Source organism: Podarcis pityusensis (genome assembly GCF_964106645.2).
Source record: "Podarcis pityusensis genome assembly, chromosome: 6".
NCBI lineage: Eukaryota > Metazoa > Chordata > Lepidosauria > Squamata > Lacertidae > Podarcis > Podarcis pityusensis.
Window position 1 is genome coordinate 97,052,041 of NC_138030.1, and position 18,445 is coordinate 97,070,485.

The 18,445-nt window shown below is 42.7% G+C and overlaps 1 protein-coding gene and 1 long non-coding RNA gene across 2 annotated transcripts; one reads left to right on the top strand and one right to left on the bottom strand.

Moving 5' to 3' along the window:
* The first annotated feature begins 327 nt into the window (after positions 1–327).
* On the top strand, positions 328–10,042 carry LOC308480665. The gene is made up of 2 exons (XR_013988206.1): positions 328–4,246; positions 9,255–10,042. It is a non-coding gene; the product is annotated as an uncharacterized lncRNA (long non-coding RNA).
* ARPC5 (actin related protein 2/3 complex subunit 5) lies at positions 9,566–17,566 on the bottom strand. Its single transcript, XM_081012368.1, has 4 exons — positions 17,346–17,566; positions 14,601–14,673; positions 12,536–12,712; positions 9,566–10,931 (listed from the first exon to the last, which is right to left on the bottom strand). Exons 1-4 carry the CDS (start codon positions 17,486–17,488, stop codon positions 10,869–10,871), a joined length of 456 nt encoding a protein of 151 aa, XP_080868494.1. The 5' UTR covers positions 17,489–17,566; the 3' UTR covers positions 9,566–10,868.
* Positions 17,567–18,445: the final 879 nt, after the last annotated feature.

Here is an 18,445-nt window from a genome sequence, read left to right on the forward strand (position 1 = left end):
AGCCCTCTCTGTGCAGGTCGGCTTGGGCATGGTGTGCTTTGCGAGAGCGACTCCTCCCCTTCCAGCTACAGCGATGCCTTCCTGTTTCTGAATTTCACTTTCCTAAGATCTTAAGAAGAAGAAGAAACAGACGGTGCCTCTGCAGATTCCCCTCCTGCCTGTGCTTGTCCTGACCAGCCCTACCTCCGCTTTGCACATCCAGGCGGAGCTCACAGCTGAGGTGACCTTTGCACTCAGGGCTTCCGGGCTCACAGCACACGCTCTTTGCCACTGGGCGCCCCTCTTGTCATCGGAGGGAATGGACTTATGTGGCCCCGAGCCAAGGAGATAAAGAACTATGCAGCCTCAGAAGGCAGCCCTGTATAGGGAAGTTTTTTTAAAAAAATGTTTGCTATTAAAATATGTTGAAAGATGCCTAGAGTGGCTGGGGCAACCCAGTGAGATGGGTGGGGAATAAATAATAAAATTATTGTTATGTCCCTATTTTCATCAGATGAATGTTGGAGGTGATGTCTCCCTCCCCCAACAGTAAGGATTTAAGATCCACTAAAGGCAGAGTTTTACAGTTTCTCAACCTGAGGCAATCTTTTCCTATATGAGGCAAGGACTGTTCCTTCTCCTTTTCCTCCCTTGTGGGCTTTTCATACTATAAAAGTCCTGTGCAGCATAGACACACTTCCTTCTAAAAATCATGATGCTAATGGAAATAGAAATCTGTCAGGAGTTGGCAAAGAAGAATCAGATGCCCAAGATTCAGTCACAGCCATTTATGAGTGATCCAGCCCATCATTTCAGTTCAGCCTTGCTGGGCAAAAGATGAAGAGATACTTATGCACAGTTGAATAATGTTACTTTCTCCAAAACAATTTTCCTGACTTCTGCTTAAAACTGCAATAGGTTTAGGAGATACTGGATTTTCCTGCCCACATAGTACGATTTATCATTTGGGAGGAGAAGGCTGTCAGGTTGTCTAGATGTGTTTCTTGAAGTAAAGTTAGGCTCGCTTTTGTCCTTTTTTTCAACAGTTGTGCTGATTTCTTTCTTTTAATAGGACGATTCAGTCCTTCTACATTTAAATATATGATTTTACATTAGAAAAGCCTGCTGGATCAGACCAATGGTGGGTCTAGTTCCTCATCCTGTTCTTAGATGAGGGACTCATCCAAGGGCCAGTCAGATGCCCTTGGGAAACCACCGCTTGAGGTTTCCAGCAACAGCAGTTTATTCATTTATTCATTTCTTAAGAAATAGAATAAAATAGAAAATAGAAATACAGTGGTACCTCGGGTTACGTACTTAATTCGTTCCGGAGGTCCGTTCTTAACCTGAAACTCTTCTTAACCTGAAGCACCACTTTAGCTAATGGGGCCTCCCGCTGCCACCGCGCCACCAGAGCAAGATTTCTGTTCTCATCCTGAAGCAAAGTTCTTAACCCGAGGTAATATTTCTGGGTTAGCAGAGTCTGTAATCTGAAGCGTATGTAACCTGAAGCGTATGTAATCTAAGGTACCACTGTAGAAAGCTTTCAGCTTTAGGGTTAAACAAATATATTTGGTGATTTCCCACTCACCAAGATAAATGCCACTTAACTCCTCCTGAAGAACGAGACAGTGTGTCCTTTTTAATTTCAGGAAGTTGCTTGGTGGAATCAGCTGACTGGACAATTACCTATTCCCACCCACCCAAACATTTAATTTAAAAATGGTATCCCAGTAGCAATACATTCCTTTTTCTGTTATAGACAAATTGTTTAAAATCTCAAGCTTTTCTTCTTTTTTGACATCTCCTGGTGCAAGTCTAAGAGAACTGGAACTTCGTTACCAGCAGTTTTCAAATAGGTCATATTTTATTTTGAATAGCTTTCTTAACTCGTAAACTAATAAAGTTAATAAATACATCACAGCAGAGGTTTGGTTTTATTTATAGACTGCAAATGTGGAATTTATTCTGTAAGCAGTTTCAATTCCTATTCCTAATACAGGAAATTGTTTTAACTGTTTTTCTTAGAAGCCCACTAAATCTCATTTCACAGTTCCTCCTTCATTTCTTTAAGTTTTGCATTGCATCTCCATACTCCTTAATCTAACTGTTCTGTTCTAACATTTAATTACAAGTCATTTTCCTGACCATACTGTTCTCTAACTAGGGATAGGACAGAAATTTGATACAATTCACATTTAAGGCCAAACTTATTATTTGCATTTGCTGAAACAAGACACCAGAAGTAGACAGTGTGGTGCCCTCCACTTTTTCTGGACTGCAATCCCCATCTTCCCTGATCATTGGCCACGCTGGCTGGGGCTGATGGGCCTATAAAGACATAAATAGATTAGGACCACAATACACTGGTACCTCCGGTTACAAACTTAATTCGTTCCGTAGGCCCATTTGTAACCGGAAACCGTTCTTAACATTAGGCGAGCTTTCGCTAATTGGACCTCCCGCTGCCGCCACGCGACTTCACCTCGCATCCCGCGGCAAAGTTTGCAACCAGGAGCATCTACTTGGGGGAGCTCCTTACCCGAAGCGCTCGTGAGGAGGATGGTACGTAACCCAAGGTTCCACTGCGCCTCAAGGACTACCTCTTCCCACGTGAACCAGCCGAGACCCTGTGATCATCATCTGAGGCCCTACTCCATGTGTATCCTCCAGAAGAGGTCCAGAGGGTGGCAACATGGGAAAAGGACCTTTTCTGCAGTGTCTCCCATTGTGGAATGCTCTCCTAAAGGAGGCTTGCTGAATCATAGAATCATAGAGTTGGAAGAGACCACAAGGGCCATCGAGTCCAACCCCCTGCCAAGCAGGAAACACCATCAGAGCACTCCTGACATATGGTTGTCAAGCCTCTGCTTAAAGACCTCCAAAGAAGGAGACTCCAAAGAAGGAGACTGCTGGGTGCCTTCCATTACGTATCTTTAGGTGCCAGGCGAAAATGTTTCTATTCAACCGAAAGTTTGGCTAGTTAACATTCTATGGCTTTTTAAATGTGTTTGTGGGAGCATGGATATTGGTTTGTTTTGGTTTTATTATGTATTTTGTATTCTCATTTTGTATTTTTCTGTTGTGAACTGTTCAGGGATCTCCAGTTGAAGAACAGTATACAAGTTTTAACAACAGGAGTTGTAGTTCAGTAATATTTGCAGAGCTTCAAATTGCTTATCCCTGTAGTACATGAACTATGTACAAACGTCCTTTGAAATTCACATTTCTCCAAATTTTGCTCTGCGGTTCTCCAGTAATGCGTACAGAAATGAATATACGAGGGTAAATTGTGCATAGAAATGCATATGTTAGTGAACATAACGTTAAAAAAAAAAAGCACCAACTGATGCAGAAATGTGGAGAAGTAAAGGAAGGAAGGGGCCTCCTGGTAGTTCCTCTGCCCTCAGAAGCTCAGTTGCTGGTGGTCTAAGAGAGGGCATTTTCTTGAACAGCCCCCAAGTTGTGGGGTGCCCTCCCCACAGAGGTGCATCTGGCACCTTTACTGTACTTTCCGGTGAATGCTGGAGACGCATCTCTTTACCCTGGCTTTTGACAGCTGAGGTGCACGTATATTTTTAGGACCCACCTTATTTCTGTGACTACAAGTTATGTCAAACTGTTTTAATATTGTGTTTCTAAATGTTGTCACCCATCCTGGAGCTTTAGAGTGAAGGGCTGGTAAATAATATTAACGATTTGAAAAATGAGAATCTGAGAGGAATCAAAATTCAGATTCACCCATCCTTAGAGCATATTCACAAGCTGAATAAATCTTCATAAATCTTTTCATTGTGGGTGCATCCTTGATTTGATTTCTGTTCAAAAATGGAAGCAGAGGTTGGAAGAGATGCAATGACTAATATTTCATTCTCTCATCACAAGCAGGGAGTCCTGCAAGCATTCTTAATGAGTCACAATCTGGCTTCTCCAAGATTGCTGTAGCAACCTTGTGCAACGCAGGGGTGATTGTGTGGTTGTAACTTTCCTTGGATACCAAAAGCAAAGTAGAATCTTCAGGCAACTTGAACAGAAGCAAAGTCTTGTGCGTATGAACATCTACCTTTGCCAGAGCTCCTTGGTATTATTTTACAATAAAAGCAAATGATGTATTCTATTCATCTTGCATATATCATTTTATATTGGCTTCCAAGTCATCTTTCCAATGTCATAGTCTCAGACATTTAGGGGACCTTGTTTTCCTACTATGTTACTTCTCAAAACTGAGGAGGAAAAGTTTTTAAAAAGCAACATTGCAAATACAAGAGTATTTTTTTATCCAATATGTTATGCTACAAGGCTTATCCGGAGTATTACTTTTTTTTATTCAAGTTACTTCAGAATAAAAATCACAGAGATCTAGAAACACAAGAATGCCCAAAATATATCTAGTTGGGCACAATGTAAAATAATAATAATAATAATAATAATAATAATAATAATAATATTTTTTTATTATTTGTACCCCACCCTCCACGGCTGGAGCCGGGCTCAGAGCAGCTAACATCCTATAAATAATACAATATGCATAAAAACAAGCAATCGATTGATTAAAATGCATCCCAAAATTAATTCAAATAAATTAAAATTAAAGTTAAAACTAGACAAATGACAATCCTCAGGTTAAAATTGAAAGCGGTTAATTCTCACCAGGACCAACTGTTTCCACTGATATTATAAGGACCTGTGAGTGGGCTGGGAAACCTCCTTTGTGCTTGTTCTTATACAAAGAGAAAATGAGTCAGACTGAACCCTGACCAAAGGCCTGGCGGAACAGCTCCGTCTTGTAGGCCCTGCGGAAGGATGTCAAATCTCGCAGGGCCCTAGTCTCTTGTGAGAGAGCGTTCCACCAGGCCGGAGCTACGGCCCAAAAATTAGCCCTGGCTCTGGTCAAGGCCAGTCTAATCTCCCTGGGGCCCGGAATCTTCAGGGTGTTGTTATTTGCAGACCGTAAGGGACGTACCAGGAGAGGCGGTCCCATAGGTACGAAGGTCCTATGCCGTATAGGGCTTTAAAGGTTAAAACCAGCACCTTAAACCTGATCCTGTACTCCACTGGGCGCCAGTGCAGCTGGTATAGCACTGGGTGAATGTGATCCCGCGGTGAAGACCCCGTAAGGAGTCTTGCCGCAGCATTCTGCACCTGCGGGAGTTTCTGAGTCAGTTTCAAGGGCAGCCCCACGTAGAGCGAGTTACAATAATCAAGCCTGGAGGTGACTGTCGCATGGATCACAGTGGCGAAGTCCGAGCGAGAGAAGTAAAGGACCAACTGCTTAGTTTGGCGGAGATGAAAAAATGCTGCCTTTGTTATAGCTGTAACCTGCACCTCCATAGAAAAGGAGGCATTGAATATTACACCCAAACTCTTGACAGAAGGTGCTGGTACTAGTTGCACCCCTGCAAGGGATGGGAGTTGGCCCCCCAACCCCATATTGTCCCGACCCAGCCAAAGGACCTCTGTCTTGGAAGGATTTAACTTGAACCGGCTCCCACATAGCCATCCAGCCATGGCTTCCAAACATCTGAACAGTGTGTCAGGGGCCGAGTCAGGGTGGCCATCCATCAACAGATAAAGCTGGGTGTCATCAGCATACTGATGACAGCCCAAACCAAAATTATGGACGAGCTGGGTGAGGGGGCGCATATAGATGTTAAAAAGCATCGGGGAGAGAATTGTGCCTTGTGGTACGCCACACACCAAGGAGTAGTACAACAACTCCCCTCCCCCATCACCACCCTCTGTCCCCGACCAGAGAGGAACAAGCGCAGCCATTGAAGGACTGCGCCCCGAATCCCCACGTTGGCAAGGCAGTGGTCTAGAAGTTTGTGGTCAACCATGTTGAAGGCTGCTGACAGATCTAAAAGAATCAACAGCCCCAACCTGCCTCAATCCAGCTGCCTATGGAAGTCATCTGTTAGGGTGACCAGAGCCATCTTGGTCCCATGACCAGAGCGAAAACTGGACTGGAATGGATCCAAAGCCGATGTTTCATCAAGAAATCCACCAAACTGTTCAGCAACCGCTCTCTCAATCACCTTACCCAGGTTGTGTTGGCTGGTTCAGACCATAGTAAATCTAAACCAGAGTTCTATTTCCAACAGCAGCTGATCAGACAGAGCCAGAGGACATCAGAGGGACACCGTATCTGAACATGGAAGTTTCATTTAGCTGTCTTGGCGAATGTCACTGATGGATCTATACAGTTGTCAATCCTTTAAAAACGCAACTAAGTTAGTAGTCACTTTGGAATGTATGGGGTGTTAGGGGAAGGATACTACCTCTGGTGCAGGACTTGTTGTGCTCCTTTGGAGTAGTTTGTCTACCTTTGCACTCAGTTCTCACCTGTGGCTCCCAAGTTGTAAGCATGCAACAACAGCCACACCCCAGAAACCACTTCAACTAGCCGGTTAAACAAGGTGAGGGTAGCTGATGGGTTTCAAACCTTTGGGGTTTAGGGACTTCACCTGTGTGAGAAGACAGGCTCCAGTGGATTAAACTGGCAAGTCCAATAGTGGGTCCAATGGTCATGAAGGTGGTTTCTGCAGGTGCTGTAGAGGAAAGTGAGGGGCAGATGGGGCTTGTCAACCTGGGAAGGTAGCCCATCTAGAAGGAAAACACTGACCCTAAACCTCTTCTGCTTTGCGGAATATCTTTGGGAAAAGAAAAGACTAAGGAGCAAACTCTACACAAATCTGGAATGGAGTCCCAAAGATGGTTAGATGGCGCCTTGTACGTCTCCTTCCGGCAACTTCCGCAGCCAAGTTGGTGCCAAACGTATTGCTCTGCTTTCCTTTGGACCACATTAGTGAGGCTGAGACAAGATGACTCTTGTCATCTGGGCAGCCCACAACCTCCAGACACATGGCCCAGGCTTGCATCCCAGGGAGGGCACTTCAGTGCTGCTAATGCAGCTGTTTTGACTTCACTCCTGGAGGTGCTCCTACTGGAAATGGAATGGTGAATTCTTAAGATGTTCTTTGGGGAGCTACTTCTGATCTTCTGCATGCTTTTTAAAATCTCATTTACTAAGGGATTTTCTTTTTTTTTTTTGCAGCACAGAGGACTAGGAAAAACTTTTTTTTAAACTGTAGATGAATAAATTAAAGTCCTAGAAAAGCGCTTCCGGGTCAGTGCCATTGGTGAATGGCGGAGTTCCTCCGACTGGAGGAATGGGCTCTGTGAAAACTGGGTCTTCCCGCCGCGGCAAAGGTGGGGACCCGCTAGAAATCCCAGGCGGAGGAAGCCTGGGAACGTGGGGTTCGGCAGGGCACCAGAAACGCCCCCCTACTCGCGGGGAATCCCATCTAGGGGCTCCGGAGCGAAGTGGGGTGAGAAGCGCGGTGCTACGAACTGACTGCTACTTTCACGGAGTGAAGCCGCACAGCCATTGCCAGAGAGCGCTGACTTTTTCCTGTGGACAATTGGACTTAAAACAAGTACCCGTGAGTAGAAACGGAAAATTGGATCAAGAAATTGTTTTAATTTGGTATCGAAGCGGGAAGGTGCAAACAGGAAGTCCGCCTTCCGCTTTTTTGTATATAGACTAAAGCAAAAATTTTGCAAGCTAAAGCCGGGAAGCTGTTAAAAAAGACTAAATTTCCTTCATTTAGAATCACTGAAACCCCCCTTGGAAGCAGGAGAAAAGGGAGGGAAACTCTGTTTAACCCCAGCAGGAGAGGGAGTGAAGAAGGATAAGTTTCCACCGTCTCTAACCTGGGAACGGGGTGTCAGAGACAGAAACTGTTGGAGAGGTTCACTGACTGTGAACGTAACACTTTGACAGATAGCTAATGAAGAGAAACAAGTTGATTCTAATGTTGCCTTTTGCATCTTAAAGAAACAAAATATCTGAAAAACATCTGAAATATCTGAAAAATGAAAGTAACTTTCCTTTGTCTTAAAAAAAAAAAATGGATACAAGTAGATTGTCTCCTCTAAAGGGAGCTTGCTAAATTGTTGTTGCAGCATATTTGAGACCCAACATCTGTGAGATTAAGACTGTGGGAACAGTCTTTTCTGACCTTGAACAAAGATGAGCTGGGAGAAAGACTGGGTGCTTGCTCTATGCAAGACAAATGCTTTGCTGGAACAGATGCATGAGAAGATGGACTTGATGAATGAGAAAATGATTTGACTGTTGTGGTTAATAACATTGATACAGAAATCATCCAAGAACCAACCTATCAATCTGTACTGACTGGGCAAGTGCAGATGACAATGGAGGAGGGTGCGGCTGCACCTCAAATAGTACAAATGGAGAGACCCGAGGCCCTACAGGAGCATAAGCCGCTGTTATTGAAGATTGAAGTTGGAGTGGGCCAAGGGGAGTCTGGAGATGAGGAGGTTCCTAGCTTTGGAGAGACCTTGAAATTTGATTTTAAATTCATTTTGGATTATATCGAGGACTGTGGGGAGTGGGACTGTGGGGAATGGGTGAGCTGGATGAAGGGTGATGGAGATAATTTTGGGTTGGAATCCCCCAGAGACCTACTCCTCAATGAGAAAGGAAAGAAACTAAGACAGAGACCAACAAGAGACAAGGAAAAGGGTAAGCACAAACAAGATGAAGAAGAATTGCAGAAGGGACATGGAAGAGATTTAAGGACCTTGGACATAAGGCTTCCAGGTTGATGGACTAGATGGAATGGACAATAAGGACTGACATGACCTGAGACCAGGAAGAAGAGACGCTGGATGATGATTGGAAGAGAATTTATAATGGAATTTTTTTATTTTAGAATCAGCTAATGAATATTAGGGAAAATGTGGGAATGAAACTATACGACTCTAGCAGAAATGATATCAGGAGCTATGTATATTTGAAATTTAAGATTTAAGTCTTAAGGCACTTAGGGGTAAGATAAGGTTAAATAAATTAAGGTAATCTGAATAACAGAATATGGGGAAAGATGGTAAGGATTTGTTGAGTTAATTATTAGGTTAAATTGTTAAGATAAATTTTATAACAAAAATTGAGAAAGATGGAAAGAATTTGCTGAAATAATTACTAAACTAGAACACAAAAACGGAGGTGTGAGGAGGTCAATGAAACCAGCAAATGGAAATTATGGATATGCAATTTGGGATTTGTGTTTTTTTTTTCTTTTTTACTTTCTTTTGCTGTATTGTCGTATTGGTTTTCATATTTTGTGCTTTTCTCTTTTTTTATTGTTTTCTCTTTTTCGTATTGTAGTGTTGTTTTTTATTTTTTATTTTTCTTGTAATTTGGAAATTATCAATAATTATTTAAATAATTATTTAAAATAATAATAAAGTCCTAGAAAAGCTTTAAGATAAGTGACATTCTAGAGGTCCTACTTAAGACATTAAGGTGGTCCTATGCATTTTTATATGGAAGGAAGTCCCACTGTGTTCAGTGTGGCTGACTTCCAGTTAAGCGTGCATAGGATTGTAGCCTAAGGCTTGATCACAGGATTGCTCAGCAACTGTACTTCTTTAAAAGCATTTATATAGTGCTTGTTTTTGGAGTTGATAAACAACTTTGTTCTTAGATGCTCATTTATTATCACCTCCCATCTAAATGTGGATTAACAACAGACAACAAAATTACACTTGAATATTAAAATATTTAGCAGTGACCATTTTATTTTCGATTTCTCATTTTACAAAAAAAGCAGGTATAAAAATGAGCAGCATTTTATAATTCCTTTCCAGTTTTGTGATACAAAACTGGCATTTAGTATAAACTAAACACATTGGTCAACTTTCCTCCTATGTCATTCACATTCAAGCCGTTTCCAGGTCTGGAATGCAAATGATCTCCTAGAAAGTCTTTTTTTTTTTTAAGCACTTTTTTATTGGTCAGTACTTTCTCCCTTAATACATGGAACATAACCATATTAGGAATAGAGGTTAAGATTTTATAGGTCCCACTAGTTGAACACTGATCAAGAAATGCTTGCAACTTAGAATAAAACTATACATTAGATTTGATATGAGGCTAACACCAAAATAGGCACTCTCATGTTTTGTCCCCCCTCCCCCCGACCTCTGCAGTATAGGATACTTTTCCCATGTCCTGAACTTATGCCAAATTTTCATTCCAACAGTAGGCAATGATGTGATGAAGACAGGGAAACACATGACATCAGGGCATGTGTCAAGAGACTCTAAAAGTTACGGGGAGAAGGAAACTTGACATGAAGACCTTATTTTTGGCAGCAGTCCCACGTCAAGTGCAATGTGTAATTCTGCCCTTACTTCAGTGTACACTTGTTAGGTTATTCAGAGGCAGCTGCTATTATGCAGAGTTCCAAAATGTTTTCCCTGTTCCCTTTGCTTGATGGATTATCACAGAAACAATGACATTCTCCGCTTGTGGATTCTTCATGTAAAAAGGTTTGCAAAGAAAAGTGTGGGACACTTAGGAAAACCAAGCAATGAGCAACTTGACTCGACAGATCCTTGCCGATTGCTGTAAGGTTAGACACTGACTAGTCCAGTTTGTTATTTGTAAGCTGTCCCATATCAACGCAGTTTACATGGAATGCTGCCCAACCAGCTAAAGAATTTAAAACTGACCTCAATCCCCACCATCTGCTCAGACTTTCTGGCCAAAAATGGGGAAGGTAGGTTGCACATTGTCGTGATTTTTTTAAATCATCCTATGCAAACACTTGTACATGTGTCACTGAAATGCTTTGCGAGTACCAGATACTCATTTTAGAAATAAAATTGCACTTATATAATTACCCAACATTTCACAAAAGAAGTCTGATATGCATATTATACCACAGATATGAAAAAGCAAGAAGGCAAGCTGAAAGAAAGAGAGATGCTACCCACAGGGCGGTGATGGCATTTGGTTGTTTTGGTCTTTGTATGAGCATTTCGCACACCCATGGCAGAAGGGGCAATTTTTGCTGGACTTAAACTGTTTTCCTGGCAGTTAAGACACGGACAATGGATCCTACACCTCCAGCAGCAAGAGCCTGAAAACAGACAACAAGGAAGAGGAAGTTAAAGCACTCACTGAAGACAACTCTAACTAAGCAGACATCTACTAGCATGTTTTATATGGCTATCTCAAAGAGGCACAAGAAATCAGAAACATCAGTTTATTGAACTGGGAACACAAAAAAGACAAGGGGAATACACTCCATAAACACACTAGCTTGAATTAAGATACAAACCATTCACAGAATCATGTTCACATATATTTCCTCAACTAAAACTCATTTTAATGTATATTAAATTATCTCAGTTCACTGGGCAATTACAAATTTTGATGACAACGGGCATTATTTCTATGGCACTCAATCATACTCAGTAAGTGAACAGAAATATTTATTTTGCTTTACTGAGGATGTCATAGGTGGGTGCCTTATTTTTCTCTGAGGAACGTTACTCCAATCCAAATCATTACTATGGTCCACAGAAGCATATAAGTAGTGTTTCTATTAGGTGTCTAGCAACACATGAAAAAGTACAATGTATTTAGTATTCAATGAAGTTTTACTCAGAGCAGATCCACCAATTTCAGTGGGTCTACTCCAAGCAAGGCTTAGCTAAATACCACCCTCAGCTTTTTAAATATACATACACCTCACTTCATTTCATTTCATTACTCAAGTACTGATGACTGATAGCTGAATGTGTCAACCAACGCCACGGCAAACTTTTCAAGTCTGAGATGCTTTTGGTTTGGTTTTATATGTTGCCATCTTGTTGTGAACCACCGAGATCTCTGTCTACAGGGCAGTGTATAAGTTGAATAAATAATAAATAATGAAGCATCAGGAGATGTGGAAGCTCTGGGGAAAATCCAATGGTGTCGTCCTCCAGCAGAACAGATTCCCCCTTTCCCTTGCAACTCCTAATGCACCCCCAATGACTACTCCAAAAAACTGGGAAACCTTCCAGGGCAGATTTGGAGGAGTGTAGAGAGCTCTAGCAGGGATGGAAGAAGTCCCATCATACAGTTGGATGTTTCTCTCCATCTGTACAAGGGCTTACATTCACACACAAGTCATCCCTAGATCTTGTGATCATCAAGTGATAAATAGGGAAGTGAGAATAAACTCTAAGGAAATATATTTGGTTCTGTTGGTTTCCAGCAGTTAAATAATTAAGGTAAAAGGATGCATGCCTTAAGCAACAGGATTGTCACAGGCAATTCCTATCTTTCATGATTAATCTCTCCCTCATTGCCAAAGACAAAACAGTCAAGTTTTTTTTTTAGAAAAAAACAACATTATTCAGTGAGTTAAATTGTGTAGTAAGTTTGGAAAATGAATTGTTTGCTAATATTAAAATATGTGTATGCTCATTCCATTGGGTTAATTCTAGTATTTCCAGCCTGTTCATCATTTTACTTCTGCTGTGTTCCCCAATTCACCTGACACTTCTTTTCTAAGATAAAGTTCCAGTTTTTTTAGTCTATCTAAATAACGCTTTCAGGTATGCTATATTCTTTGGGATGCATGTGGCTCTGTTACCTTTTCCTCCCTTCTTGCCTATGCTTTATTGAGAAGGGAGAAAAAATAGCACACAACTCAGAGACCCCCAAGAAAGGAATGATTCCAAGCCATCATACCTTTTCATGCCACTGTAGTAAAACAGCACTGCTGTTGTCAGATGGGCTCTCAAAGCCCTTGTAGATGTATTTCATTAAGAGATCAACTCCACTCTTATCCAAAGACTGTACTGCCTTTTCAATATCACTGGCTTTGAAAGAGATGAGAACCTTCAGGACAATACTTTCTGCACGATCCTAGAGAAAAATTGAAAAAGACAAACAGAAAAAGAACCATGAACACTGCAATCCTGTGCTCGCTTACTTGGAAGCATGTCCAACTGAACTCAGCTGATTTTCTTCTGAGCAAACATGCACTTGGTTTGACCACTGCAGTTTATACTATTAAGAAAGGTTCTAATTACCATGAAAATTCAACAAGTACTAAGCTACTAGACTTACATGACTATTATGACTGTGTCTGCAACTGTGTTGCATAAATAAATTAGTTCTAATATAGAATTAATAAGACCTTATGAATGCTTCTGTTTTATCTGAAATGGCAAAAGATTAACTAGGCTGCAGATAGCAATTTTCAAAAGAGGCAAACTCAAATAAAAGTTCTATGCCCGGGGTGTCCAACTTCCAAGAGACTGTGATCTACTCCCGCTATAAAAAACTAGCATCAAAGTAGTTAAGCTTTTTTGCAGGGAGGATGAGCCAATGTTGTTGAGCTTTTTAGGGGGGGAACATTAGCCAATTAGCCAAAGTTGTTGAGCTTTTTTTTGGGGGGGGGGTCCTACGATCGACCAGGATTGACTGGGGCACCCTGCTGTGATCGACTGGTAGATCACAACTGACCAGTTGGACACTCCTGTTCTATGCCATTTCCTACCCAGTTCCCTTCATTGGTACACCAGACCCAGATCATTCTGCAGGGTCTAAGTTGCATTTCTCACTTTATGCTTTTGTCTTGCTTTGGCAAAAACAGTTCAGCAAGTTCTTATTAGAGTGACCTGGTTTGGACATAACGCTAAACTACTGTGCACTACCCAAAGTCCAGCACAGTTATGTAATCAGACACTTTCTCTGTATTTTTCAGTGAACCACAGTTTATTGTTATGTCCAAATCTGAAACCATGGTTGAATTTAACTAAAGTTTAGGGAAACAATACAACTTCCAAATCCATTGTTTGGTGTTGTTTTTCCCCACCCTAAACCTAGATTAGAGTAACCACACTTTGTACAGAACAACAAACTACAGATAGTTAAAACTGGAAGCAAAAGCTTTCAATCTCCTGCACACAGCTGCACTGGAGATGGAGAGCTGATGAGCCCAAGGCTTGCTTGTTCATAGAATGCTAAACCATTGTTTTGAATTAAATAGAAGTAGGATTAAAAATGTAAACAAATATATATTTATCACTGCAGAACTGTCTCCCATGCCTTACTTAAAAAGCAACAGGAACACAATGGATTTCTACTTTTATAATTAATTTTCTCTTTTGTCTTCTAAAAAGAACTTTAAACATTATAGCCATCTGCACAATGTTTGAACCACTGAATGCAGACTAGGGCTTCATTCGTTTTGCTTCGTCAGCCTGTTCAGGACTGAAAAAAATAGGATGATCTGAAAGCAATCAATTAAGACACAATACATGGCCTGATGTCAATAGACAGACAGTTCCAAAGTATAAGTACTGCTATACTAAAATACTGATTTCTTACAATTGCAGAAAGAGTATTATGTGGCACCTGTAACAGTGCCAGGTGCACAGATCAAAGCAGTCAAGTGAGCACCAGTGGGGTAAGGCTCGTCTCAAGCCATTAAGGGCTTTCTACTCCAATACTAATACCCTGAACTCAGCCCAATAACAAATCAGCAACCAGTGCAGATATCTGAATAGAGGTGTTGTATGACAACAGAGTCTTCTTTGACAGCAACTGTGCTGCAGCATTCTACATTAATTGCAGTTATCCAATCCTGAAGTCACCAATGCAATAACACTTAAACACGTCCACTAAGTTTTGAGAGTTACAGCAGTGATGCAGCAATTCAGCAGTGTTTTTAGATGTGGTTAAAATATTCTGAAAAAGAAGAGCAGTCTTCAATCACTATTACACCATAATTCTCCTGTTACCTCACCTTTACGGCTTGACTCTTGGTGTTGATTGGAGGATTTTTCAGAGCTGCCTGTAATGCAGCCATCATGTTCCCCGTAAACAGCAGTTAAGGAAAAGACAATTTTGCCAAGCTTTGAGGGTTCAAAAACTAGTAATAGTTATAGAACACATTTCAAGAGTTCAAAATGCTTCAGATACATTCACAGGAACCTTAAAAGAGCCCCGTAAGGTTTTTCAGTATCATGTAGTATCTTATGCAGCTGGGGGTGAAGAGAGAATCACTAAAGCTGACTAGTTTCACAAATGGCTGAAGTTGAATTTGAAGAGAGGACTTTCTGACTCAAACCTTACTCTTTCCCACTACATAGCACAGAGCTTAGAGAAGCCTCAAGCAGATTGAAAAATCTTAGTGGTTGATTAGAGAATGCTATATCTAATAAGCAAAGAAAAATTAACACATCTCAAGAGATATAAAAAAAACAGCCAGCCTGTTGACAATGCAGAACAGTATTTTAATTAGACCCGATCTGGTTTTGGAAATGGGGGGGGGGGGGTTTCCTTTCTTGATTACTTCCTGGAACCCATTTAAACAGTGTAATTCTTAGAAACTGTTTCTTCTATAAATGAGACAAATCACTAATTTCCTGATCCTATGAAAATTCACCCAGAAATAAGTTGTACTGTGTTCTCAAGTGAGTGTACTTAAGATTACAAAATGGAACTGAATACCAGTTGCACTATCACTGACTAGATGCAACTGTTTCCATAAAAGGAAAGACCCTACTGAATTCATGTACTTCCTCTACTGTTTTAGTCTGACAGGAGGAAGTTAGAAGGCTGTAATGCTTTGCAGACTCCTCCTCCCATGTTCTTCAATTTGATGTAACACTGTCAAATGCATGCTTTAGGACTGTGCAGGCAAACAGTGAGAAAAGACACTTATAAAAGTAGATGTGCAAAGCTGCTACCATGTTAAGCCATTCAGATTATACTATATTAAGCTATTTTTTCCTTTTCAGATATGCCTGAAGCTTATTACAAAATAAGTTCTAATGAAAATAGAACATCTGCCCCATGAACACTTATCTCTTACTAAAGCTATCCACAGACTAATGCAATTCTTACAAGTAGACCCACTGAATATGGCTAAACATTTTTAGCTGATTAACAATCTCATTTTTCAGTATTAAATTGTACTACACTACAGTATCATGATATGGGGTATTTTTGAGAATGTTAAAAAATGAGATTCAACTATGCTATGCAGACACATGAATTCACAGCTTGGAAAACAGATCAAGTAATTTTAACATTATTGAAGAGGTGTTTTCAACAATGCTGTCAACCATGAAACTCTTTCACACACTTTTGAATTAAAAAAATCCACGAAGTGATTAAATGATTATAGAGTGTCAATCAAGAAAAAGTTCCAGACCTAACTTTTGACCTGTGGAAAAAAAGAGCAATGAACCCTGAAGGAGGAGCAGAGTAGTGTGTGTTCAGCAGGAAAACAAGATAAAGCTTTGTGTATTAAAGGTGGAGGAAAGTTAAAATATATGTTCAACCAAAGCTGTTAGTGCCTTTACTGACTTGTTCTTGCATAAATCACTCTCTGTTTTACACCACAGTTCTTTTTTCTTCCATAGAAATGTTGTGAGGAATAGCATGAACTACAGGACAGCATGACTGTGAACCTCAACATTACAGTCTGCTGAAACAATGGCTACATTGAGATGCCTTCATGCTCAGAGCCAGTGTGGTTTAAAATGGTCTCTCAATGCTCCTTTGTCAGATTAAAGCATATACAGATATATTAATTGTTTGCAGTTGTACAGAATGGGTCTGAAATGTTAAAAGTTCAAATGTCAGCTAGGTTCCCTTTATACCCCGCCTACAAAGCATCTGTGTGAAATGTGGGTGAAAAATACAACCAGCCCATAACTGTGGGCCTTACTTCCAAGTAAACACACATGATTAAAAACCAAGATGCAGTCTTGTGTGCTGTTACACAAGAGAAAGCCCCACGGAAAACAGTAAGGTTTTCTTCCAACAAGCAAGATTGTCTCTCAGCCTAACCTGAACAGTAAGAGGTGTTCAACAGTGGAGGATTCAATCAGGTGGTGGTGGAATCTCCTTCCGTGGAGGATTTTAAGCAGAGGTTGGACGGCCATCTGCCCTGGATGCTTCAGTTGAGACTCCTGCATTGCAGGGAGTTAGACCCCTTGGGGCCCCTTTACAATTCTGTGAAAGGGAGAAGGGTTCGCAAACCCCCCTTAGGGAGTCAGACGGGGCGAGGGAGGAATTCGAGGGAGGATCTGCTCCCACCGAGCAGGCACCGGCTGCGGGTGTAGCAGAAGCCCCCTCCCCAAAAAACGGTATCCATACTGGGGTGTGGGGAGCACAGCCCACGTTCCGGGCTCCTGTCATCCTTTCTCTCCGCCCCGCCCCGCCCCACCTCCTTTGCGGAAGAGATGGAAGATGGAGAAGCCAAGGGCCTCGGCAGGCAGGCAGGCAGGCAGGCAGGGCGACCCTGCTCCTCAGGGCCGGGGGTTGGGCGACAAGATCCCAGCACTGCTGGGGGTTGGCCTAGATGACCCCCGAGGTCCCTTCCAGCGGGACCGGAGATGGCAGGGGAGGCGCAGCGCCTGTCCCGGCGCCCAAGGGCCCCTCGCTGCGGGGGGGGGAGGCACCTCCTCAGCCCGCCCTCCATGGGAAGGGAGAGAGACCCCCCGATCCCCGCGACTCGTTTCTGTCTCCCTCAGGATATTGCCTCAGGCACGAGTCCACCTCGCCCTCGTCGGGGCCCACCTGGCCGTCGCCGCCGTCCTCCTCGTCCACGAACTTGTTCTCGTCGTACTCGTCCACGTCCACCCGGCGGAAGCGCGCGGAGGAGACCGTGTGCTTGGCCATGGCTGCGCCCGCCTGACTCGCTCGGGCAAAGGAAGGCGGCGGCGGCGGCGGCGGCGAGAGGCGGGACTCCGCCCCTTCCAGGCGGCGGAAGGACTCACGTCACGGAGGGAGCGGCAGCCAACACCGACACCACGCATGCGCGAGTGGTTTCACCCCACCTCTCCTCCGCTCTGCGCATGCGGACAATCCACAAAAGGTTAACCGCCATTACGTCATTTCTCCTCCTGCGCGTTTCTTTAAGCTTCTGTGAGAGAGCGACCTTTTCCAGGCCCTTCTGATTAAAAACCCCCAACAAGCGCTGGGTTTGAAGTCTTAGCGTTGCGCATGCGCGCGCCACCCATTCTAATGAGCATGCGTCAAGTAGCCATTTCCCTCTCGCCCCCCCGTTACCCGTGAACGAGCACATGCGCAGAACTGCGCGCGCGGCGGGGTGGGGCGATGGGCTGTGGGAGGCAAGTGAGAAGTTGACTGACACGTGATCTTTGGCAGGTTCCTATAGCAACGGATGGGCCGGGGATCCCGGCCTGCTAATTCCAGCCGGGGGCCAAAATGTCGCCTGGCTGGTGAGGCGGGGGGGGGGCTGTTAGGCCTGAGAGAAGCCCCACGGCTGCTCGGAACCAGCGGGCGGTTGGCTCTGATTTTTGCTCAGTGCTCGTAAAACAAAATTGTTAGACTTTTGTATCTTCTGACGGGTTTTTTTGTGGTACAACTTTCCCCTTCTAATTCGGATTTCCACCTCATCCTCAAGGTTATGAGGTGGACGCATCGCTTTTAAAAACAGCAGCCAGTGCATACCCCCAAGTTTAAGTTCTTTATCAAAGTAGGAACAGCAAATAATTATGTAGTGCAGTAAGAGAATAATCAAGCCAGCGATAGGATATACCTGTTTGCCTGGGAGTAGGCCTCATTTGGGGACGCGGGTGGTGCTGTGGGTTAAACCACTGAGCCTCTTGGGCT

Excerpts from the sequence above, each read along its gene's own strand:
- ARPC5 (XM_081012368.1), bottom strand. The coding sequence starts at position 17,488 with ATGGCCAAGCACACGGTCTCCTCCGCGCGCTTCCGCCGGGTGGACGTG. Across the intron at positions 12,713-14,600 it reads CCAAGAGTCAAGCCGTAAAG|GATCGTGCAGAAAGTATTGT; the intron begins GTGAGGTAACAG and ends ATTTTTCTCTAG. Across the intron at positions 10,932-12,535 it reads TACTACAGTGGCATGAAAAG|GCTCTTGCTGCTGGAGGTGT; the intron begins GTATGATGGCTT and ends GTCTGTTTTCAG.